At 38.4% G+C, this 25004-nt stretch overlaps 1 protein-coding gene across 1 annotated transcript in view; it reads right to left on the bottom strand.

Moving 5' to 3' along the window:
• LRRC1 (leucine rich repeat containing 1) overlaps positions 1-25004 on the bottom strand; it is a 130501-nt gene that overhangs the window by 27200 nt on the left and 78297 nt on the right. Inside the window, exons 3-6 of the mRNA XM_054491307.2 lie at positions 17761-17839; positions 13851-13940; positions 359-415; positions 21-84 (exon numbers count right to left, since the gene is read on the bottom strand). Of these exons, the coding sequence (XP_054347282.1) occupies positions 21-84; positions 359-415; positions 13851-13940; positions 17761-17839 (290 nt within the window). The remainder of the gene's footprint in view (positions 1-20; positions 85-358; positions 416-13850; positions 13941-17760; positions 17840-25004) is intronic.

The raw sequence follows: 25004 nt of genomic DNA, 5'->3' as shown, positions 1-25004 counted from the left end.
AATCTCTAACACGGACTTACCAAATTATATATTTCATTGTTTCCTAAATCAAGTTCTTCTAGTCTCCGCAGCTGGGTAAGAGAGCTATTTTAAAAAATAAACAAAGAGCACTTAGAGAATACTTATAAATGCTGAGCAATATAGTATCCCTTACTTGGACTAGCTTCAAAAATAAGGTCCATTTTTATTTTTATGGTAAAAAATATTGGACAGGAAGGACTGTTAAGAAAAGGCCGGCTGGCATCCCCTAAACTTCCCAAAACACACAAATGTTTTGACGTAATACTGTAGTCCTGCTTTTTTAAATACTTAAATTCATTCTGCACAAAATCTCCTCTTATTTTACCCAAAGACTCACTCAGGAAGATATGTAAGAAGATTCTCTCTCAGTTCCAGTGAAGCCAGGTTATAAAGACTAGAAATGAACAGAAGGAAAAAAAAGTATAAGAGAAATTCCTGAGATTCTTCCTACCTCCCCACCCCATACACACACTGGACAAGTTGCAACACTTAATAAAACCTAGTAGGTCACTTCCCAGGGTAAAAATACCTATCATCACCACCCCCCACACCCATTAAAAACAATACCATCTCTACCTCTCAAATTGTAATCTTAAGATATTAATAATTAATAAAAGAGTAGTGTGTCGTGACTACAAAGCACCTTCATTCAAATACCTTGTACATGTGATATGTGGAAATAACTCATCAGCCAATAAAACACAACCACTCTCAGGACTGAGACAGAAGCTGAATGTGTGCATCTAGACTTTCAAATGTCAAAAATGCACTGTTACCATAAAACAGTAGCACCTTTAATCTTGCAGAGCTCAGAGCTCTTCTTCCCAGTATCAGTGAGAGATCATCCCTGTTTTAAAGTAGAGGACATCTCAGTCCAGAGAGTCCAAGTTGATCTACTTAAGATCATAAATTCATGGAGCAAGCGGCAGCTGCGCTAAGGAAGTAACTTCCATTTAAATGCATTCAGGATAATGTCATAATGTATCTTGCACAGTGCCTGGAACACAGACTGATTTAATAAACGGTAGCTATAATAATGTTGCTTTTATTCTTATTAAACCCTAGAATGAGGCTCTCTTCATCAGATTCTCCAGCCTCTCGGGTGTAATCCAGTCTATTAGGAGCACAGTGGAATGGGACAGATGTTTGACAGATGGGGCAAATCTTGACAGGCAGTGGCAATTCTGCATCACCAGAAACCCTCATGAAGTTATGTCAGCACTGGCAAAACATATTGATTCAGAAAAGAAGTGACTCAGTCTATTGCGCCTACAAGCACTGTACTAAACTATACCAACCAAAAAGTCACATTTTGCTAATATCACCATAGTAACATCCAGATTTGGAGGAATTTCATTTCTGAGCACACAGAACACAAAAAGTCAGACATTATCCCAAAACTCTAATCTGCCTTAATCCTCCATTCTCCCTCCTTCCAACAAAAAAGCCAGAATCACGTGTACTAACAAGGCTGGTTTTATAACATCCAGAAATGTAAATTTAAATGAACCGTGTATATACACGCTTAAAACCTGTTTGCCAGAAAATAATTTTAACTGTACTATGAATTTCATACAAATCCTGCATCTCCTTCTCCAATTTTACAAAACCAAATAATTTTCATACTTAAAGCAAGAACAAAACTTTCAATTTCTTTTTAAAAAACAAACTCCCGGCCAGGCGCGGTGGCTCACGCCTTTAATCCCAGCACTTTGGGAGGCCGAGATGGGCGGATCCACGAGGTCAGGAGATCGGGAGATCGAGACCCTCCTGGCTAACACGGTGAAACCCCGTCTGTACTAAAAATACAAAAAATTAGCCGGGCGTGGTGGCAGGCGCCTGTAGCCCCAGCTACTCGGGAGGCTGAGGCAGGAAAATGGCGTGAACCCGGGAGGCGGAGCTTGCAGTGAGCCGAGATCACACCTGGGCGACAGAGCGAGACTCCGTCTCAAAAAAAAAAAAACAAAAAAAAAAACTCCCTGCTAACATGTCACCATGAAATTAACACCAACGTTCTTCAAATCAAATGTAACTTGGTGCAGAGTTGCAGTTCTCTAGTTCTACTTTCTCTTGACCAAGTGTTTATGTAGAAGAAACAACAAAGGGAAGGGGAGGAGGATGAGATGTACACCACCCAGTATCTCCTTCCAAAAGCAATCTGTAAATAATCTGTAAATCATAATTTTACTTGAAAAGTAAAAATTTAAAAACAAAGGGCTTTGTTTTCAGTTTCAAATTTCCATGTAATGCCTAACCAGTTTTATTAAGAAGACAGTAATCTCTCAGCTATTTTCACATTTAAATTTTTAAAATCAATGTTAGGATTGTCATTTTATCCATTCGGTATCCATTACTTTCACACCTATTTTAACAAACCAAGGACACCCACTAATGAAAGAAGCAAAATGTCCTTCTTTGCATCAAAAACTTGACTCACTGGGCATCACTGAAAGCATCTTGCAAAGCAGTTTCACACAGCCTCATGCTGAGTGTTATGCCTAGTTTCCACAGCCATGCTCTCAGCATCTCCTGCCTGAAACATAGACCAGAGCCAAGGGGGAGAAACCCGCCTGCTAAGGCGGAAGGAGCTGTGCAGGGCGCCTTCTGTGAGCCATCTCATCTGGTTAGTAATGACCCAGCAAGTTGATGATGCTACCATGACATGATTAGGACCGTGAGGTTTTGTGTGAGGCCCACTTGATAGAAATAGGCAAAACCACAATTCAACCCTGGCCAAATGCCAAAGCTCCTGCCCTCACCCTCACTGACTGAGGCATCTCCAGGTGTCTCTGTTCTTCAGAACTCTCTCATTTAAATTTTAAAAACACCTCTCAGTTTTAGGTATATACATAAGTCTTACCTTCTTAAACATACGAAGAGACACTGGAATTTTTGCTGTTTGATTTTAAGAATGTGATACACATTTCAAAATTATCTTTAAATTTTGTCTTGAGAGCAAATGGCATAGGCCACAGTTACTATAAGCAAACAACACGAGCAAAAATACTGCTGAAATGCCCTAGTTCCCACCCCCATCATGCTAACACCCAGATATAATATCCTGCTAAGTAAAAAAGTTCTGGCTACAAAACCTTAGTTTCTACTGTTTGGGGGAAGTAAAGAAAATGTGGATGTATGGGTGATACATCAACAACAAAAAATATCATATTTTTATAACATTTCAAAAGTAAAAATTAACTTAAAGTACAGGCTAAGTATCCCTTATCTGAAATGCTTGGAACTGTTAGTGTTTCAAATTTTGGATTTTGGAGTATCTGCAATATACTTAATCTGAAATCCAAAATGCTCCAATGAGCATTTTCTTTGAGCAAATGGTCGGCACTCATATCCTTATATTCTGAGGTAATACTTCCCCAATTATTTTAAACTATTTAAAATAAAGGAACTTGGATATTATAATCAGACTCTATAGACCCACTGATGAAAGTCACTCTAAAAAGAGCACATGGAATCTGAGAGGCCTGGGGCCCAGGCTTGAATCCTGCTTGTCCCTCACTAATTAGCTAGGCTTGCTTGCCTGAGGTGTTTACTGCTGAATCTCGATTTTCCCGAAAATAAATATAATCATATCTATTATGGCAATTAGAGCATAATACATTTTCCCTTCAAGTTAACAGAGCCAGTTTCTTGCCTTATTTCCTTAAGACACCCTTTGTCCCTAAGTGCAGCTGGGTACCTTACAAATGTGTGTGCCTTGAGTCAGCGTCTTCAGAAAGATTGCTACAAGATGCTACTAATCACAGAAGTCATCTCCACTACTAAAAAACTCCTTGAAGGACAGGCCCTACATCTGGCACTGGCCAATTTTTAACTCATCAAACATTGTCCGTAACTGGACTGGAAGAAATAGAAAGCAAACAAAGGCTCTGATGACTATAGACTCCTACCTCCTGTATGAGCCCAAACCTCACAGCATAATCTGGACAAGTCATTCTCAGTTCCAAGTATCATTAAGTGACTGTAGAATGAAACTATGGGTTTGGTTCACATCAGCAGCTTGCCTTGGACAGTCCTTCACCAAAATGCAGAACCCAACCAGCCCACTCCAGAACATGGTTCTCCAAATTGTTGTAGTAACAGAGCTGACATAAAACAGAATCAGCCTAAATGCAGAATTGGAACAGAGACATTAACACAAAAGTGAATGAATGAATAATCTCCTTTTCTGGTCTTTCAGAATACAGTATCTTCAATCAAGTCCCTGTGCCATCAAAGCAACCCATTGAATTCAAATATCTTCACATCTCTTACAGCACCCCATAAGGTACATCCTCCTGAGCAGCTTCGGGAGTGGGATCTGAACCTAATCCTGTGTACTGAAGAGCCCAAGCTCTTAATCAGAAGGTCAAGAGAGACAGAGGGAGACCCAAACTCCACAGGCCTTTATCCACTATTTCAGTTAAACATGGTATTACAGAGATACAAGAAAGAATCAGTCATTTCTAAAACTTTTACAAATGCGATTTAAAAAATTAAACACTTTGATAGTTCTACTACTAATAATAATACTGGCAACTTACTATATGACAGATTTTGTTATAACTTCTTTATGAGAATTAACTTATCGGATGAGAAAACTAAGGCGCAGAGAGGAAGCTTGAACAAGGTCTCACAAAATTACCAAGTAGAAAAGCCAGGATTCACCAGGGAATCTGCATTCTTAACCACTATGTTGTGCTGCCTCTGACTCTTGAGTTGGTAAGTCAATTTTGCAAATAGATAATAATATATTTATGTATATACATATTTATTTTTATGTGTGTGTGTGTGTATATATACACATTTTTATTTTTTAGACAGAATCTTACTCTGTCACCCAGGCTGGAGTGCAGTGGTGTGATCTTGGCTCACTGCAACCTCCGCCTCCTGGGTTCAAGCGATTCTCCTGCCTCTGCCTTCCGAGTAGCTGGGACTGCAGGCATGCACCACCACACCCGGCTAATTCTTATATTTGTAGTAGAGATGGGGTTTCACCAGACCAGATAGTTGGCCCGGCTGGTCTCAAACTCCTGACCTCAGGTGATCCGCCTACCTAGGCCTGCCCAAAGTGCTAGGATTACAGGCATGAGCCATCACGCCCCGCCAATTTATATATATTTACAACAATATATTCAGTAAAGAGTTCCTTCTTTTCCCCCATCAATCCAGCTTCCCACCACCAAACCGTTTTCACAGGAAATTACCTTAAAAATTTCGTATGGATTCATGCACGGCTTTCTTTAGGTGTGAATGTATATAGTCTCTCTCCCTCTTTTTTTTTTTTTTTTTTTTACAAGAAAAGTAGTATTCTATATATATATCTGGCACTTTGCTTTCCTCACTTACCAGATATTTTTTGTCTCATTTTTTATTTATACATACCAGTATTTTTCCAACAATTGCACAGTATCTTACTGTCTATGGATACCTTAATTTTTTTAACTAGAACCCTATTAACAAACATTTCATCCTTCAATTTTAATTCCTGACAAATTAATTTCTATACAATACTGCTGGAATGTCCTTTTCTTCCTCCTCCTACCAAAAAAACACATGACTTTCTATCCTCCCTGTCAATTCCTACCATTTTTACCAACAAAGGAAGTTGGGGGGCAGGAGAGCACACCTAACAAGCTCCTGCAGGAAAAGAGTACATGAAGTATTTCTTTCAGCACACTAATTTTTAATGTTTTACACTGTTCATAATAGCAGGGACAAAAGTTGCACTCTTTTGTAAGTCAGAATGTAGGCCAACTGTATTTTTAGGATTGTATTTCAGTGACTGGATGAATGGTTACTTTAAGGAATTTACATCTATTCTCCACTATGTTTTCAAAACCCTTTTTAACCCACTTCAGTTAATTTTTTTTCCATTTTAGCGGCCAAAATCATTAAGAAAATAAAGAGTAAAACACACTAAGGTAGACCAAACAAACAAGTGGCAGTTCACTGTAAACCCATTAATATATAAAACAACTACTTATGGCAACATTATTTGATTGGGAAAAACTATTAATGGGGGAATGGGGAGTTGCTTATACATTCATAATACTTCTACTCTTTCAACATCAAATTAGAATTCAAGAAACCTCTGGTTACAAATTTTCTTATGGTGGCTTTGCTCTAGAAAACTTTTTAAAAAAAATCTTTATTTTTGTTTTTGAAATAATAAATATTTTGTAGTAATTCCCAGGCCTCAAAAAAGAACATTAAATATGGTAATAGTTTTCAAAAAAAGGACTTACTCCTTTTAGGCAGCATGCACTTACAATATAGGTAAGCTGCCTAGCACTAGGCCTTGTGAGTGGGGGCCACGTGGATCACTTAGTTCAAGCTCACTCAAATTAAGGTCACCATTCCCAAGGGCAGCAGACTCAGCAGACATAAAATCAGACCCACACGCTCTAGTTCAATCTGCCAGAGAACCTAGGGCCTACTCATTCTACTTCTATCAGCGACTTGTAATAATTAAATGTTTATTGATAATGACCTTTAAGTGACTGAATAACTGTTTCGGGTACTGGACTATTTCATTACATATATTCCTTCTCCTCTAAGAATGCTAATTTTGGAGAAGACAACTCAGTTAAACAGGGAGTAGAGATATTTAGGCTAACATATTTGAGGGTATTCGTTTCTTTACGGTAAAGGATATGGAATCTCATGGAAGGGCATATCAAGTAAAGACAAAGCAGCATGCTCCCAGACACAATCATAGGCTTCCCAGAACCTCAGAATTTTCCATCAGTTGCCACTGGAGTTTTTGTGTGCTCTTGACCTCCACTCTCACTCTACATCACTTGAGCATTTTGGAGACTCTGGCTATGTGTACCTGCCTGATCACCAGGTGCAAGTAACTAAACAAAATGATCTTAGCACACTACTTGTAAGGTTACATTATAGAGTATTTCCTGTAAGAATAAACTGGGTCGGTTTCCCAGGTATAACATCATCCTTCAGCAGTACCCAGCTTCAAATTTGCCTAAGGTCCATTCTTTTTACTGAGATATAATTCACAAACTATGAAATTCACCTTTGAAAGTGTACAGTTCGGTGGTCTTTAATATATTTATTCAGAAGGTATAGAAACATCACCACTATCTAATCCAGAAAATTTTCATCATACTGAAAAGAAAATTCATACTCATTAGAAGTCATTCCTCCACCCCACAACCCCCAACAACCAATAATTTAATTTCTGTCTCTATGGATTTAACTATAGCACACATTTTGTAAAAAGTGAGCCATAGAATATGTGATTGTTTGTGTCTGGCTTCTTTTACTTAACATGTTTTCAAAGTTCATCCAGGAAGACTATTTCATTGTATACATATGCCACATTTTGTTTATCCACTTACCCACTGATGAAAATTTCAGTTGTTTCTACCTTTTTATTATAAATAATGCCAATAATAACCCTCCTAGGTTTTCAATTCTTTTGAGTATACATAGCTAGGAATGCAATTGCTGGGTCACATGGTAACTATGTTCAATTTTAAGGAGGACCTCTCCAAACTGTTTTACAAAGGGGCTAAACCATTTTACACTCCCACCAACAACATATGAGGGTTTCAATTTCTCTACATCCTCAACAACACTTGTTAGCATTTATCTTTTTAATTATAATCATCCTAGACAGTATAAAGTAGCATCGCATTGTGGTTTTGACTTGCATTTTCCTGATGACTAATGCTGTTAAACATCTTTTCATATGCTTATTGGTTATTTGCATATCTTCTCTGAAGAAATGCCTATTCGAATCCTTTGCCCATTTTTAATTGGGTTGGTTCTTTTATTACGCAGTTGTAAAAGTTTTAAATATATTCTGGTAACTAGACTCTGATAAGATATATGATTTGCAAATATTTTCTCCCATTCTGTGGGTTGTCTTTTCACTTTCTTGAAAGTATTCTTTGATGCACGCAAGTTTTAAATTTTGATGCAGTCCAATTTATCCATTTTTTCTTTTGTTACACAGACTTTGGTGTCATAGCTAGGAAACCACTTAACCATGCTTAACCAATGTCACAAAGATTTACCCCTGTTTTCTTATAGGATTTTTACAGTTTTAGCTCTTATATTCAGATCTCTGATTTTGATTGAGTTTTTGTGTCTGGCATGAGGTAGGAGTATAACTTCATTCTTTTGTATGTTCATAGTCAGTTTTCCCAACGGCATTTGTTAAAAAGACTGTTCTTTCTCCACTGAATTGTTTTGATATCTTTGTCAAAATCAATTAATGATATATGTAAGGATTCTGATGGGGCTTAAGATGAGTCTGTAGATCGACTTGTCGAGTACTGCTATCTTAACAATATTAAGTATCAACCCATGAACACACATTATCTTACCACTTATTTAGTCTTCTTTAAATCTTTCAATGACGTTTTATACTTTGCATGTACATGTCCTACATTTCTTCTGTTAAATTTATCCTAAGTATTTTATACTTTTTCGTGTTTTGTAAATAGAATTGTTTAATGCTGATATATAAAAATATAACTGATTTTTGTTTTGTAATCTTGTATCCTGCCATCTTCCTGAATTAATTTATTAGCTCTAATAATTTTTGCAGATTCCTTAGGATTCTTTCTATATAAGATCATGTCATCTGAAGAGTAACTCATTTTTAAAAAGTAAAACACAAAGTATGTGGCTTGAGTAGAAACTGATATAACTGATCCCAAGAAAAATATTTTCAGTATTAAAATGTTCTTTTGAAAGACAAATTCATTTACACATTGTACCAACATTTCAAAACTCCTTAAAGCAAAAATTATCCTTCCTGGCCTTACCAGTGGAATCTTCTAAGTGTTTTTAGTGATAGTAAAGTAAAAAGCCATTGTTCGCTAGGCACTTTTTAAGGGCATATCTAAAATATCAATTTTTTTTAATTCAGATAGTTTTCTGAAATCCTGTTCAAGACTTGAAACTCGACTCAGTAAGACCCCACTGCATGCTCTCTCATGCCAACCGGCATCTGCAGTGACATAGAAAGTCATTCACTTAATTATACAACTTTTTTCTAAAGGGGATTTAAATAAGTCTTTAAAAATTGCAAATATGCAAAAAGGTTCATGAAACAACACTAGGGCCATGAAAGAGGGGAGACACTAATGTGTTCATTAGGAGAAGCATGCAGTAAAGAAAATACAGTATCTTCAAGGAAGAAACTAAGTTCAAATGCCAGCTCTACCACCCACCAGCAATGCACACCTGGGCAGATCACTTATCTCCATTTCAGAGAGGAAGCTAATAAAGCTCAGGACAGGTAAAGCTAGCCTCAGGAGGAAGGGTGTCATGAGACAATGTATGCACCTCAAAGAGTCCCTACCCCACCAAGACTGTCAGCATCACCTCTCCCTTCATCACACAGAAAAGAACACAGCTGCTCTCACTGGTTATCAGAATTAGCTTTAAGCTTACTGGCAACAAAGGCAGGAAAATAAATGTTAGAAATGTTATTAAAAAGGAAGAAGCTTACCAGTTCTTTTGGTAAAGCATTTGTTTCTTTAAAAATAATTTATTGTCTCCCTAATATTACATCAGAGATATTAAGCAATATTAATAGACAATTATTATTTTTTCTTGAAAGGTTTTAGAGCAACAGAAGCTGTTTTTTTTTTAATAGTTGCTTCTTTTAAACAATTTTTTCTAGAAATTGAGTACAACCGCATTAGGCCAAAAAAGTGACAATGCAGCAACAGGCTAAAGTGGTCCTAGCATAAATCTTCCAGAACCTGAGCTTGACTGCCTATGATGTGATGTTGGAAGCAAGTGGAATAAAGGAGGCAATACTCTGTGCCTTGTCACGTGTATTTGTTTAGTATGTGAGAATGATGCCAGGGTAGGTACAGACACAAAGAGAACTGGACAACCAAGGTCCCTGTAGTATCAGAGTACAAGGTGATCCCAGTACATACACCAGTTATATACATAAAATGAAACAATGAACAACTACACTTCTGTGTAAAGACAAAGGACTAAAGTGCTTATTGTGTGGGAAGTATGACCTGCAAGTCTGGGATCTATTTCACCTGTCAATCATTGGGGAAGGCATGATGAAAGATGTAAAATTTCAATCATTAAATGAAACACCCCAGCCAGTTTGGAAAGGGACAAGGCAGGTAAAAAATTTTAACATTCACCTGAACTGGAATAAGTGGGATGGAAAATGAATGAATGAATACAAATTACTGTAAAATAAAAATTAACAAAGTGTATGAAAATCATACAAATGCACAAAAATAAATGATGCAGTACAAAAATAATCAGCGAGCCTACCCTATTCATGACTGTCTTTGAACTGCACCATAGGAAGTGCTCCTTAAAATTTTTGCTTTGCAAACATTTATTCCTTGATTTAACCCACCACCATTATAACTGCCATCCCTCACTGGTTCTCCAAAAATTAGGTAAATAATTATACCTGTATTTATTAACCTTTCTTAAATGTATGTAGGTTTCTTAAATGTATGTATGTTTCCTAAATGTTTCTTAAATGTTCTTAAATGTTTATGTCAATGTTTAATATTAGAAGTGTTTTGGGTTTTTGCTTGGAAGTTTGATGATGTTTTTCTGATCAGAAATATGCCATAGTAACTTAACTCTTGTTTATATCAATTAACCTATGGTAAACTTGGCTTCATAATACTTTGTTTCACTTGATGTTGCAGTTTTCAAGAACCTATGGATGATGTTATATGAGGACTCACTGTAAATAACTGGGAATATTTAAGAATGCAATAAAAATATGCATTCTTTCCACTTATATGTATAATTTTTTTCAAACAGCTACTAGGTTATTAGGGCATAAACACTTATTAAGATGTTTCGACCTACTTAATGAACTGTTAGATATTTCCAGGAGCATTAAAAGAAAGTTACTGGGCCCATAAGGGCCCCAGGAACCAAATGTCCTATGGCAATGGCAGAGTAGAGTAGTAAAAAAACACAGGACTGGGACCTGGAGAGCCGTAGTCCAGTTCTAGCTCTGCCATCAACTCCTAAAAACTTCTTCAAATTAACTAACCATAGGCAAACCAAACACATGATGGGAGAGATGTGTCCAGGTGCCCCCAGGTTCAAGGCATTGCAAGTCTGCTCACTCTATATAAAGACTTTTGCCCTCCCCTCTTAGTCTGAGTACCCCTGACCATCCTGAGGAGGCCCAAGTCCTTGAGACATCCATAGCTTTCCCATTTAATGCCAACTACTGTGCTAGGTGCCAAGAGGAGAAATGAAGTCCTATCTTCACTGAAGCTTGAAAGGCCAATGCTAATGTGGTTTACCCATCTGACCACAGAGGTAATTTATGTAAAGATTCCACATCAGACTCCACAAAGGTAACAGTAAGAATCAAGCATTCAAATGGCCATTCCACGTTCTTTCAAATTTTGTGGAATATTAAACCGTATGTCTTCTATGCAAAACAATTCCATCTCCAAGAAGTTGTACTGGTTACTAAATATTGGTTAACTAAATGCAACCACGAGGAAAGCTTGCAAGTTTCAAATAATTTGCTTTAAATGTAGTACACTTATGCATATATGAGATTTCCTCAACGATTCACTGTTTCAAGTGCCTTTTCCACAAGGTCTTGGACACCAGGTATGCCCAATCTTCTCCAAGGAAGAATTTGTTCTTTGATTGTTTCTTTCTGGTATGTGGGAACAGGCCATTACTTGAGCATGCATGAGGAAGAAATCATAGTTTCTTGCTATGGTAACAAAATTACTAACAACCAAGAACAGAAAACTCTCTCTTTTTCATTTAATTTCACAAAGTGACCTAATAAGAATCAGTTAATTTCAAGATCAAAGTGGCATTTTATTCAGTAAACAATCAGTATCCACAATGCTATAATAGTAACAGAAGCTGATTAAGTCTACAAACAAAACAAAACAAAAAAACCTTGAACATTGACAAAAGCAGGTACAGATACTAACAGAAAATATATAATAAGGAACATTGTAAAAAATGTATTCTAAAATAATACTTTCCATTAAAATAGTACAGTAGAGGGTGAGAGGGACACTCTGGTTTAATAACATATTTTATCTCAAAGCATTAGGACTTTTTAAAAAGACACAAAATGGGAAAAAAGGAGAGGGGTAGGAATCAGAGGCTAGAAAGGAGAACCATCTAGGCAGCTGTAGACTAAGAAGGAATGGAACGGACGGTAACAAGGGAATTAAACTCCAGACATCCTGAGGAGCAAGAGTAGGACCGTGTTAGTTTGGGTGTTTAAACAGCTACTATATTTAAGAATTTTTTGTGTGGGGAGGGGGGGGCAAAGCGGGGATGGGGTCTCGCTCTGTCACCCAGGCTGGAATTCAGTGGCACAATCACGGCTCACTGCAGCCTCAACCTTCCGGGCTCAAGTGATCCTTCCTCCTCAACCTTCCAAGTAGCTGGGACTACAGGCTTGGGCCACCAGGCCCAGCTAACTTTTTTTTGTTTTTGTAGAGATGGGTTATCATCATGTTGCCCAGGCTGGTCTTGAACTCCTGGGCTCAAGGAATCCTCCCACCTCAGCCTCCCAAAAGGCTGGGATTACAGGTGTGAGCCACCATGCCCGGCATAAAAATTGTTACATTATAAATATCTGACACTTGATACAGCAAAAGTGAATTGTACATGCATGAAATTCACAGTAGAATACCACTGTTTTCTCTGCAACTGATACCATAAACCTAGAGTGTATTGAGGGCTTCCTGCCTTCTTCTCCTCCTGAGAGTTTAAGGGCAGAATTTTTAATTAGCAAGTCTAATGGCATAAAGATAAAACATCAGTGTACATTTCAGAAAAACACCAACTTGCTGGCTGAACAGGTGTCAGCTAGTTGTCTTCTGCCTGAAGAGAATGAAAAGGAGAGGGAAAAGCTCTCTGCAAATACTCTTATAAACCTCTGGAAAGAGAACTTTTGCAAAACAGACATGTCAGACTGTGCTCAACTTCTTACTGTGGTTCTCAAAGAGCAAGTTTCTGTTCTGTCTTAGAACTTATGCAGGACAGGTACAAACAAGGAAAATCATTTATGATGCTAGGGAACACTGGTCTACCAGGTTAGGGCAGACAAGTCAGACTTTTATTTTTAAGTGGTTAAGCATGAGCTACTGCATCAACCTGATTTAACCTATTGTATGTCCTGAAAAAGTGAAAAAAGTCTGCAAAGATAATTCAACTAGTTCGTCTGTGGGTATGTATAACAGAACATTTATTCACCAGCATACATTGTCTTCAATGGATTCTATTTCTTGCCATGACTAGGTTCTCCACAACCTCTAAGCTGGCAACATGGAATGTGCCCATATCATTCCTTTCCTGTCCCAGCTCCACTTCCACTCTCCAAATACACCATTCTCATTCCCTATTCTTGGATCCACAGTTCACAAATACTGTCAGACATAGCTGTTCTTTAGGGGCACATACTTTTCGTTTTTAATGGAGTTGTTTGTTGGCTCTCCAGCATGGTTTAAAATTACTGAGTGGTTGTTTCTACCAGTATTTACTGACCGCCTACATGACACATAGTACTTGGCTTAAATTAACTACTTTGCCATACATCAGTTTAAAGACCACTTCCAAACAATTTAGGGTTTTTACTAGTAACAAGTAGCAGCACCCTTTTTAACCAATAAAATTTAAGGACAATTAGATGCAAAAACATAGCAGGCTGGCTATAATCTTTCTTGAAGGTCACATTAAAGAATGAGTAAATGGCTTTCTGAGTAGACAAATAGGAGCTTTAAAAGGGAAGGAGGCTAGAGCTGATGATATCAACCCCATTTCACCCTGATCCACCCAAACTTCACAAAAAAACTTACTTGCCAATATTTTCAGGTAGAGACTGCAGTGAGATGTCATTTACAGAAAGACATGTTAAATTCTGTAATTCGGGAAAGCTTTCTGGCAACCTAAAATGAAACAAACAAACAAACAAAATGCTGTAAGTTAAAAAAGAAAAGTTCATGTATAGTGTATACCAAGCATAAATATAATGATTTATTCTATGTGCTAACTGAAATAACCTCCTAAAAATGACATTAAATATGGCATGTTTGCCGTGTCTTCCTATATATAAGACGCTTGTAAGGAAAAACAAAGACTTCATATACATAATAGATGTACAGGGGCATGATAAACACATTGTTATGGTGATCTAGAAATAAAGTAGAAAGATATGCAAGCTCTAAGAATAAAGGCAAAAAAATGTTGAGACTACTGAATACTCTATGAAAGAAAATGATGAATTATTGCTGCAGCTAAAAGTGCCTAAGAGTAAAAATACTTTATTGATTAGCAGAAACTAAAGAGAAAATTTCATCAGCCCATGAGATTATAATAAAACACAGGACAGCTACTGCATGATTTTTCTTCCTGTAGTTTATAATACCCAGGGGAAAGCTATGGAAGACTTATTGATCCGCTGACAGACAATTGCTACTTTCCTTTTTTTTTGAGACGGAGTCTCTGTCACCCAGGCTGGAGGGCAGTGGCGCAATTTCGGCTCACCGCAACCTCCACCTCCCAGGTTCAAGCGAGTCTCCTGCCTTAGCTTCCTGAGTAGCTGGGATTACAGGCATGCACCACCACGCCCAGCTAATTTTTGTATTTTTAAGTAGAGACGGGGTTTCACCACGTTGGTCAGGCTGGTCTCAAACTCCTGACCTAGTGATCCACCCGCCTTGGCCTCCCAAAGTGCTGGGATTACAGGTGTGAACCACCGCGACAACTGCTACTTTCTTAACATTTTTCTTTTAGTTCTATTTAAGTTGCCAACCACTTGAAATAATTTTATGTTTTACTATGTTCTACACAAAGGGATATTTTTTATATGTCCCTTAAAGTCTACAGAATAACAAGGCTTTAAAACAAAATCATTATTTAAAATTTACAAAGGAAGTTTAGTTTCAATATTTCTATGGTTTCCACATTTAGGGAGGGAAGGAAAACCTAACTAAAGGCAAAGGATCTCATTGCATCTAAAATGCTGAAGGTTATTAAACATAAATCTGCTAATAAAGACAACAGAACATTTAAGTATCACTTTTTTTCAGTGAGGGAGAGATTTCTGGCTTTAGTGATGGTCTCTAGATTAGAATCTTCCACTTTTATCTTTCTAGGTTCCTTTAAAAAAAGGCCTACATAACATTATGTTTGATATTTAATACAGGTTAATTCCAAACTTCAAAACCAAATCCAGACCCACAAGATCAGAGTATTAACTGGAATATTTATAATCACTGGAATTTGTTCTGAGGAACAGGTAACAGACGTAAGATTTTTACTTATAATTCAAAAGATGCAACTTATCTGTTTTGCCTGAGTTTTTAATCAGAAAGTATATATCATTTTATAATTTAAAAACTAGCTAAGATGTTCTTAAACATAAGAAAAACATAGTTTTAAATAGCTGATTTAAATAGGTGCTTTTTTACTGGCTGTTAACCTAAGGGCTAAATTAGATGTGATAAGGAAGTACAGACCCAAGGTTAGGAGAAATGAACTGCAGTGCGAGCTTCCCACTCATTAGCTGTATGATCTTGAAAGGTAATTTAACCTACATGTGCCTCAGTTTCTTTAGCTATAAAATAAGCAAGCCAAACTAAATCATTTTTAAGGTCCCTTCAACTCACAGATACCATCTTAATTCTTAAAAAACAGCACACCTGCCAAATTAAAATGGCTTTACTTTAAGAAACCTGCCAAAGAGAAAGCCAGAATTAAAACAAACAAACAAAACAGTAAAGCCTCACATAAGCTAGGTGTGTTCCAGTTGAGAGAGCACTGAAATAATACTAAAGTCAAATGTCAGCAGACATTAGAAAAGGAACATCAAAGAAATAGAAAAAAGGAATACACAACTGAATGGTTAAAAAAAACCTAACAGCAACATAATGAGTATTGCCCAGCTTGCCAAACCCTGTAGGCTGCCTTAAGCTTAGTCCAGTTCAACAAACATTTATTGAGCACTTACTCCATTCCAGGAATGACAGTAGCATTGAAGACACAATAATAAATAATAGAGGAATTCAAGTAACTTCCTTAGGTTAGTCAGGGAGTCTTGGTCAGAGAAATAACTTAAGGGTAAATTCCAAGTGTTATGAAAAAAGTGCACAGAGAGCATTACGGGAGCCCAGAGGAGGGGCCTGTGGGTAGTAATTGGGAAAGTCTTTCGGAAAACGTGTGATGCTCAAACTGCAACTTAAGGAAGGTGAAAAGTTTGGAACTGTGAAGAAGACAGAGGCATGAAATGAGCTAACTAGAAGCACTTTATATTACAGCAGAGACTGACATCCAGCACAGGCAACTGAGGTCAATGAAGATGGAGAGACACACCAAAGTCAGATGGCGGGTCAAGAAGAGGCTCACATAGCACATGGAGGAGCTCTGACTTTATCTTATAGAGATGGGAGCTATAGAAAGGTTTTAAGAAAAGAGACAGTTGAATGGAAGATGGTGGGGAAAGAGGATAAGGTTGGAGGGACAGTGATAAGTAAGAAAGCTATTAGGGTATAGCTTACTAGATTTCTATTTTTCAGTAATAAATGTTACATGTAACTTAATCACCACAATTCAAAGAAGGATAAGCAGAAAGTTTTAAAAAGAAACATTTATTTATTGGCAATAAGAAGGTATTGGAGAAATAAAACTAAATAGTGCATTCTCCAGCACTCCATACCCAAGTCGTCCCAAGCAATTTTGAAGTGGGTGAGATGACTCAGAAATTTTAGTTTAATCTTACTTTTCCTAGATCAAAAGAAAAAAGACAGAAAAGAAGGGAAGAGTGCATTTCTTCTGAGGTTCCTCTCAGATTCTTGAGAAATCTTATAAATGGACCCACCTGGCCCAAAGAGACATCTAAAACAGACGCCCAAGGGCTATCTCTGCATTGCACGTGGGCACAATTCAGTTATGCTAGTAACAAGATGCCTGGAAGCCCATGGTGAGTGGACTCACGACTAAGCCAGGAGCCATAAGGAACAGCTGACAGCAATGCCACTCAGCCATGCCTCGGCAACAGACTGTGTCATACCAGGAAGGGTAAAGCTGGAATAAGTAGTAAAACTGACACAGTGGCTTTATTTGCAGGGGGAAAAAAAAAGGAAATCCTCACAGCTATTGCTAAGGAAATAGTGATGTTGATACGGGTTTTTTGGTTTTTTTTGTTTGTTTGTTTTTTAATGCAGAGTTAGAGGGAAAGTTGAGACAAAAAGATAGTACGGCTGGGCGAGGTGGCTCCAGCCTGTAATCCCAGCACTTTGGAAGGCTGAGGTGGGTGGATCACGAGGTCAGGAGATCAAGATCATCCTGGCCAATATGGTGAAACCCCATCTCTATTAAAAATACAAAAATTAGCCAGGCGTGGTGGCGGGTGCCTGTAGTCCCAGCTATTCAGGAGGCTGAGGCAGGAGAATCACTTGAACCCGGGAGGCGGAGGTTGCACTACAACTCTTCACATTGATTCAGAAATGCACTCCTCATCCTGTTTTGTACACTTCGCTGTGCTGCACCTTATCCCTATAACATACTTTGAGGTTTCTATCAATAGAATAGTATGCCTTTCATTGTACAGGGCTATTTATAAAGAAATATCTGTGAAAGTCAACCATCCTTGATAAAGACAGTGATCCATCGAGGAACCTCCAAGATGGTTAACCTGACTGTTCTTTGCTTGGCTCTCAAAAAAGATATCCTTACTACTACAGATAGAAAAGTAAGCAGAAAGCTTACCTAGTAAGTGGGTTTCCGCTGAAGTCAGCTACCTGCAGTGCTTTACAGAATGAAATGCTTTCTGGAATTTCAGGAATCTCTGTAGGAGTAGAGAAAATGTCTATAATTTGCCACCATTATTAACAGTTTTCATCATTCTCAAGATGGATCACACTCACAAGAGAATATCTGGAAATTCCTACCTCCATTCAAACATGACCTAGACTTATAAAGTATTTTAATACATTTATATTTGCTTTCCTAATATAAGATATATTCTCAACAGAAGCACATTAAAGAAAAATATTAAAAACATCAAATCTCTGACAAAATTATAGCTAAAGGAGGAATAAGTTCTAGTGTTCTATGGCAGGGGTCCCCAATCCCTGAGCTACGAACCAGTACCTGTGAGGAACTGGGATGCACAGCAGGAGGTGAGCGGCGGGTGGGTGAGCGAAGCTTCATCCATATTTATAGCCACTCCGCACCACTTGCATTACTGCCTGAGCTCCACCTCCTGTCAGATCAGCGCCCACATTAGATTCTCATAAGAGCATGAGCCCTATTGTCAACTGCCCATGCGAGGGATCTAGGTTGTGTGCTCCTTATGAGAATCTAATGCCTGATGATCTGTTTCTCATCACCCCCAGATGGGACTGTCCAGTTGCAGGAAAACAAGCTCAGGGCTCCCACTGAATCTACCTTATGGTGAGTTGTATAATTATTTCATTATATATTACAATGTAATAATAATAGAAATAAAGTGCACAGTAAATGTAATGAGCTTGATTTGTCCCAGAACCATTCCCAACACTGGTCTGTGGAAAAACTGCTCATATGATCTGGTTGTGTCCCCACCCAAATCTCATCTTGAACTCCCATGTGTTGTGGGAGGGACCCAGTAGGAGGTAATTGAATCACAGGGGCAGGTCTTTCCTGTGCTATTCTCATGACAGTAAGTTTCATGAGATCTGATGGTTATTATAAGGGGGAGTTTTCCTGCATAAGCTCTCTTTGCCTGCCGTCATCCACATAAGATGTGACTTGCTTCTCCTTGCCTTCCACCGTGATTGTGAGGCCTCCCTAGCCACGTGGAACTGTAAGTCCATTAAACCTCTTTCTTTTGTAAATTGCCCAGTCTCTGGTATGTCTTTATCAGCAGCATGAAAACAGACTAACAGAGTAAACTGGTACCAGTGGAGTGGGGTGCTGCTGAAAAGATACCCAAAAATGTGGAAGCAACTTTGAAACCGGTTCACAGGTGGAGGCTGGAGCAGTCTGGAGGGCTCAGAAGACAGGAAAACCTGGGAAAGTTTGGAACTTCCTAGAGATTTGTTGAATGGCTTTGACCAAAAGCCTGATAGCAATATGGACAATAAAGTCCAGGCTGAGGTGGGAGATGAGGAACTTGTTGGGAACTAGAGCAAAGGTGACTTGTTATATTTTAGCAAAGAGAGTGGCAGCATTTTGCCCCTGCCCTAGAGATTTGTGGAACTTTGAACTTGAGAGGGATGATTTAGGTATCTGGTGAAAGAAATTTCTAAGCAGCAAAACATTCAAGAGGTGACTTGGGTGCTGTTAAAGGCATTCAGTTTATAAGGGAAGCAGAGCATAAAATTTGGGAAATTTACAGGCTGACAATGTGATAGAAAAAAAAAAACATTTTCTGAGAAGAAATTCAAGCTGGCTGAAGAAACCTGCATAAGTAACGAGAAGCTGAATGTTAATCCCCAAGACAATGACAAAAATGTCTCCAGGGCATGTCAAAGGTCTTCATGGCAGCCCCTCCTATCACAGGCCCAGAGGCCTAGGAGAAAATTGTTTCCTGGGCCCAGTCCAGGGTCCCCATGTTGTGTGCAGTCTAGGGACCTGGTGCGCTGCATCCCAGCCACTCCAGCTCTGACTAAAAGGGGCCAAAGTATAGCTTGGGCTGTTGCTTCGGAGGGTGGAAGCCCCAAACCTTGGCAGCTTCCACATAGGGTTGAGCCTGCGGGTGCACAGAAATCAAGAATTGAGGTTTGGGAACCTCTGCCTAGATTTCAGAAGATGTATGGAAATGCCTGGATGCCCAGGCAAAAGTTTGCTTCAGGGGCAAGGCCCTCGTGGGAAACCTCTGCTAGGGCAGTACAGAAAGGAAATGTGAGGTTGGAGCCCCCACACAGAGTCCCTACTGGGGCAGTGCCTAGTGGAACTGCGAGAAGAGGGCCGTCATTCTCCAGACCCCAGAATGGTAGATCCACCAACAGCTGGCACCGTGCACCTGGAAAAGCCACCAGACAGTCAAGGCCAGCCCGTGAAAGCAGCCAGGTAAGGGGCTATATCCTGCAAAGCCACAGGGGCAGAGAGCTGTCCAAGACCGTGGGAACATACCTCTTGCATCAGCATGACCTGGATGTGAGACAGAGTCAAAGGAGATCATTTTGGAGCTTTAAGATTTGACTGCCCTGCTGGATTTTGGACTTGTATGGGGCCTGTAGCTCCTTTGTTTTGGCCAATGTCTCCCATTTGGAATGGCTGTATTTATTCAATGCCTGTACTGCCATTGTATCTAGGAAGTAACTAACTTGCTTTTGATTTTACAGGCTCATAGATGGAAGGGACTTGCCTTGTCTTGGATGAGATTTGGACTGTGGACTTTTGAGTTAATGCTGAAATGACTTAAGAGTTTGGGGGACTGTTGGGAAGGCATGCTTGGTTTTGAAATGTGAGGACATGAGATTTGGGAGGGGCCAGGGGCAGAATGATATGGTTTGGCTGTGTCCCCACCCAAATCTCATCTTGAATTCCCATGTATTGTGGGAGGGACCCAGTAGGAGGTAACTGAATCATGAGGGCAGGTCTTTCTGAGCTGTTCTCATGCTAGTAAGTCTCACAAGATCTGATAGTTATTATAAGGGGGAGTTTCCCTGCACAAGCTCTCTTTGCCTGCCACCATCCACATAAGATGGTGACTTGCTCTCCCTTGTCTTCCACCATGATTATGAGGCCTCCCTAGTCAGATGGAACTGTGAGTCAAATTAAACCCCTTTCTGTCTTAAATTGCCCAGTCTCGGATATGTCTTTATCTGCAGTGTGAAAATGGACTAACACAACTGTCTTCCATAAAACCAGTCCATGGTGCCAAAAAAGTTGAGAACTGCTGTTGTATAGCACTGTAAGATGACTACAGTTAACAATAATATATAGTTTCAAATGGGTAAAAGGAGGATATCGAAAGTTCCTAACACAAAGAAATGATAAATGCTTTAGATGAGTATGCTAATTACCTTGGTCTGATCACAGTACATTATATGCATCAAAGCATCACTATGTACCCATACATATGTACAGTTATTTAACAAATCATTTAAATAATAAAATAACAAAAACCACAACTACCACCATCAAGTCCCATCACTCTATCAAAAGCACTGATGGCATTCTGTTGTAATTACCATTAGACTTTCTTTTCCTTATATTTTCATGTGGTGGTATCAGTACCAGGTATTCTAAAGTAGTGTACTTTTAAATTATGATTTTTTTTTTCTGATTACAAACATAAATATTTGGAAAATATACAAAGAAGAAAATAAACACCACCAACACTCTCATCACCTAGAGGTAATCTTTTATTGTGATTTTTTTTTTTTTACTTGTCATACACACACGTGTGCACACACATATACACACACACAGAATATGTGTATAAATAGATATTTCACAATACTAAGTTCATGATAATTTGTTTTTTGCACTTCACATTACTTTACAAGCTTTTTTCTCCTATCATTATTTTTCCAAGTAGTTTGCTGTTCTTAATGGCAGAAAAGCACATTGTATATATTTTCATACTTCATTTAATCAATCCTCCATTGTTGGGCATTTAGGTTGTTTCAAAGTTCCTGATGTTATATTTATGTGCATTCCTGATTGTTTCCTTAGGCTATGTTCCCAGAAGTAGAATTACTGTGTCAAAGGCATTAACATCTCTACAGAGCTTGAAAAATATTGTTAAATTGCTTTTGCGAGCAGCAACTTATGCCCACTTATACTTTCATCAGCCTGTACAAGATGCCGTATTCAACATCTCTCCTCCTCTTTTCTTTCTTTTACATTTTAAAAAATGCCAATTGTATTGCTAAAATAGTATGGCAACATTTTATTTTGTATTCTTTTTATGACTATTGCAGCTGAATATCTTCCCCCATATTTACTGGCCTTTAAATACTGTGATTTTTAAATGACCAAAGTTGCTATTTTAAATTCCTTTCTTGATACATAACTTGAGATTATAGCTTTTAGGCCTTTAAAAGGTTAGTCTGCAGCATTTAACTTCAAAAATTCATTTATTTTGGACGTATTAACATTGAGAACGGCTAAAATAGAAAGATTTCTCCTGGTTCTTGCTGTTTCTTCCACCAGTCTGACTCATGCAATCTGAGCCAAAATACACTTAATATTTCTAAATTGTGGGTGGTAGGGAAAAGGGAGAATTAAAGGAAAAAATGGATGTCTTGCTCCAACAACCTCACAATAATCAGATGCTACATGAAAGATTTTAGTTCAAATTTAAAAGTGTAAAACATTTGGATCTATGCTAACATTTTCCTCACACTATTTTCTGCCTTGCATGGTCAAATGAGGTAGTGAAAAACAAACACTATGGTCCTAGTTTATATAAATATAATCACTTATTTATGAAAGTAATAGCATAAATATAATAGCTTATTTGTGAAAGTAGGACCATAGTGTTTGTTTTTCGCTAATATATAATATACATATACAGCTGTCAAATCTATAGTTGAATCTGGAACAGATTTTTAAAACTCATGAACATTTGTGGACCCCTAGTACAAATTCAGCTGTAGCCCTTTTATAAACATTATCTTATTTAATCTCCTCTAAATAAATTATTTTAATTTTCATTATACAAAATGGACACTAAGGCTCAGAGAGATGAAGTGACTCATCCATCGCTACAGGTCTATTTCACTGAGTGCTGGCCCTCCCATGTTCAAGTCATGGCATTGCCATGCTTAAGAATAAACAAGCAAATTCATTACAGGATAAGCATCACTGTTCAGGCAAGCAAGGCCGCGCCATGCCATTGGCTTGCCATGGTCTGAAAAGTGCTGGTCAGCCTGAATACTCCATGATAGTCTCTCTTCTTGTCGCTATTTCTGGTTCTGAGGAGCAGTTTATAAGGCTGAGAAAAGAGATGCCTCATTATCTCAGCACAATAAAGGCCACTTATGACAAACCCACAATGAACTTCATATGGAATGAAGAAAAGTTGAAAGCTTTTTTCCTAAGATCTAGACAAGACAAGAATATCTACTCTCACCACTTTTATTCAACATAGTACTGAAAGTCCTGCCCAGAGAGATTAGGCAAGAGAAAGGAATAAAGGGCATCCAAACTGGAAAAGCAGAAGCTAAATTGTCCTTGTTTGCAGATGACATAATTTTACATATAGAAAACCCTAAAGACTCCATAAAAAACCCATGAGAACTAGTAAATAAACTCAATAAACTTACAGGATACAAAATCAACATAGAAAAATCAGTAGCATTTCCCGGCCGGGCATGGTGGCTCGTGCCTGTGGTCCCAGCGCTTTGGGAGGCCGAGGTGGGCGGATCACGGGGTCAGGAGATCAAGACCATCCTGGCTAGTGCAGTGAAACCCTGTCTCCACTAAAAATACAAAAAAAAAAAAAAAAAAAAATTAGCTGGGCATGGTGGCGGATACCTGTGGTCCCAGTTACTCGGGAGGCTGCAGCAGGAGAATGGCGTGAACCTGGGAGGTGGAGCTTGCAAGATCGCACCACTGCACTGTAGCCTGGGCGACAGAGTGAGACTCCATCTCAATTAAAAAAAAAAAAAGAAAAAAAAAGAAAAATCAGTAGCATTTCTATACACCAAGCGTGAACTACCTAAAAAAGAAATTTTAAAAAATCAATCCAATTTATAATAGCTACAAAAAATAAAATGCCTAAGAATAAATTTAACCAAATAGGTAAAAAATCTCTACAATGAAAACTATAAAACACTGATGAAAAAAATTGAAGAGGATACAAATAAATGGAAAGATATACTGTGCTTACGGGTTAGAAGAATTAACATTGTGGCCAGGCATGGTGGCTTACACCTGCAATCCCAGCACTTTGGGAGGTCGAAGCAGGCAGATCACTTGAGGTCAGGATTTCGAGACCAGATTGGCCAACATGGTGAAACTCCATCTCTACTAAAAATATAAAAATTAGCCAGGCGCAGCGGCGCATGCCTGTAATCCTACCTACTCTGGAGGCCGGGGGAAGAGAATTGCTTGAATGTGGGAGGCCGAGGTTGCAGTGATCCAAGAATGCACCACTGAACTCCAGCTTGAATGACAGAGCAAGACTCTGTCTCCAAAAAAAAAAAAAAAAAAAAGAAAAGAAAATTGTTAAAAGTGTCTATACTACCCAAAGCAATCTATAGATTCAATGCAATGCAATTGCTGTCAAAATACCACTGATATTCTTCATAGAAATAGAAAAAACAATCCTCTAATTCTTACTGAACCACAAAAGACCCCAAAAAGCCAAAGTAATGCTAAAGAAAAAGAACAAAGCTGGAAGCAACATACTACCTGACTTCAAAAGGATACAAAGAAAAGGAAATTCTTATACACTGTTGGTGAGAATGTAAATTACTATACTACAAAGCAATAGTAACCAAAACAGTATGGTACTAGCATAGAAACTGATACATAGACCAGTGAAATAGAATAGAGAACCCAGAAATAAATCCACTCACTACAAATTGGATTCAGTGTATACTGCTTGGTTGATGGTTGAACCAAAATCTCACAAATCACCACTGAAGAACTTATGTAACCAAATACCACCTGTTCCCCAAAAACCGATGGAAATAAAAATTTTTTTAAAAAAACAGAAATAAATCCACTCATTTACAGCCAACTGATTTTCAACAAAGGTGCCAAAAACACACATTGGGTGTGCTGGAAAAACTGGATATCCACATGCAGAAGAATGAAACGAGATCCCTATCTCTCACCACATATAAAAATTGACTCAAAATGGGTTAAAGCCTTAAATGTAAGACCTGAAACTATACAACTACCAAAGGAAAACAGGAGAAATGCTTCATGGCATTGGTCTGGGCAAGGATTTCTTTGGACAAGACCTCAAAAGCACAGGCAACAAAAGCAAAAAACAGGCCAGGTGTGGTAGCTCATACCTGTAATCCCAGCACCTTGGGAAGCCAAGGCGGGCAGATCACCTGAGT

The sequence above is a fragment of the Pongo pygmaeus genome, chromosome 5, assembly GCF_028885625.2.
Source record: "Pongo pygmaeus isolate AG05252 chromosome 5, NHGRI_mPonPyg2-v2.0_pri, whole genome shotgun sequence".
In the NCBI taxonomy this organism is placed as follows: Eukaryota; Metazoa; Chordata; class Mammalia; order Primates; family Hominidae; genus Pongo; species Pongo pygmaeus.
This window is presented reverse-complemented; position numbering and strand designations above follow the sequence as displayed.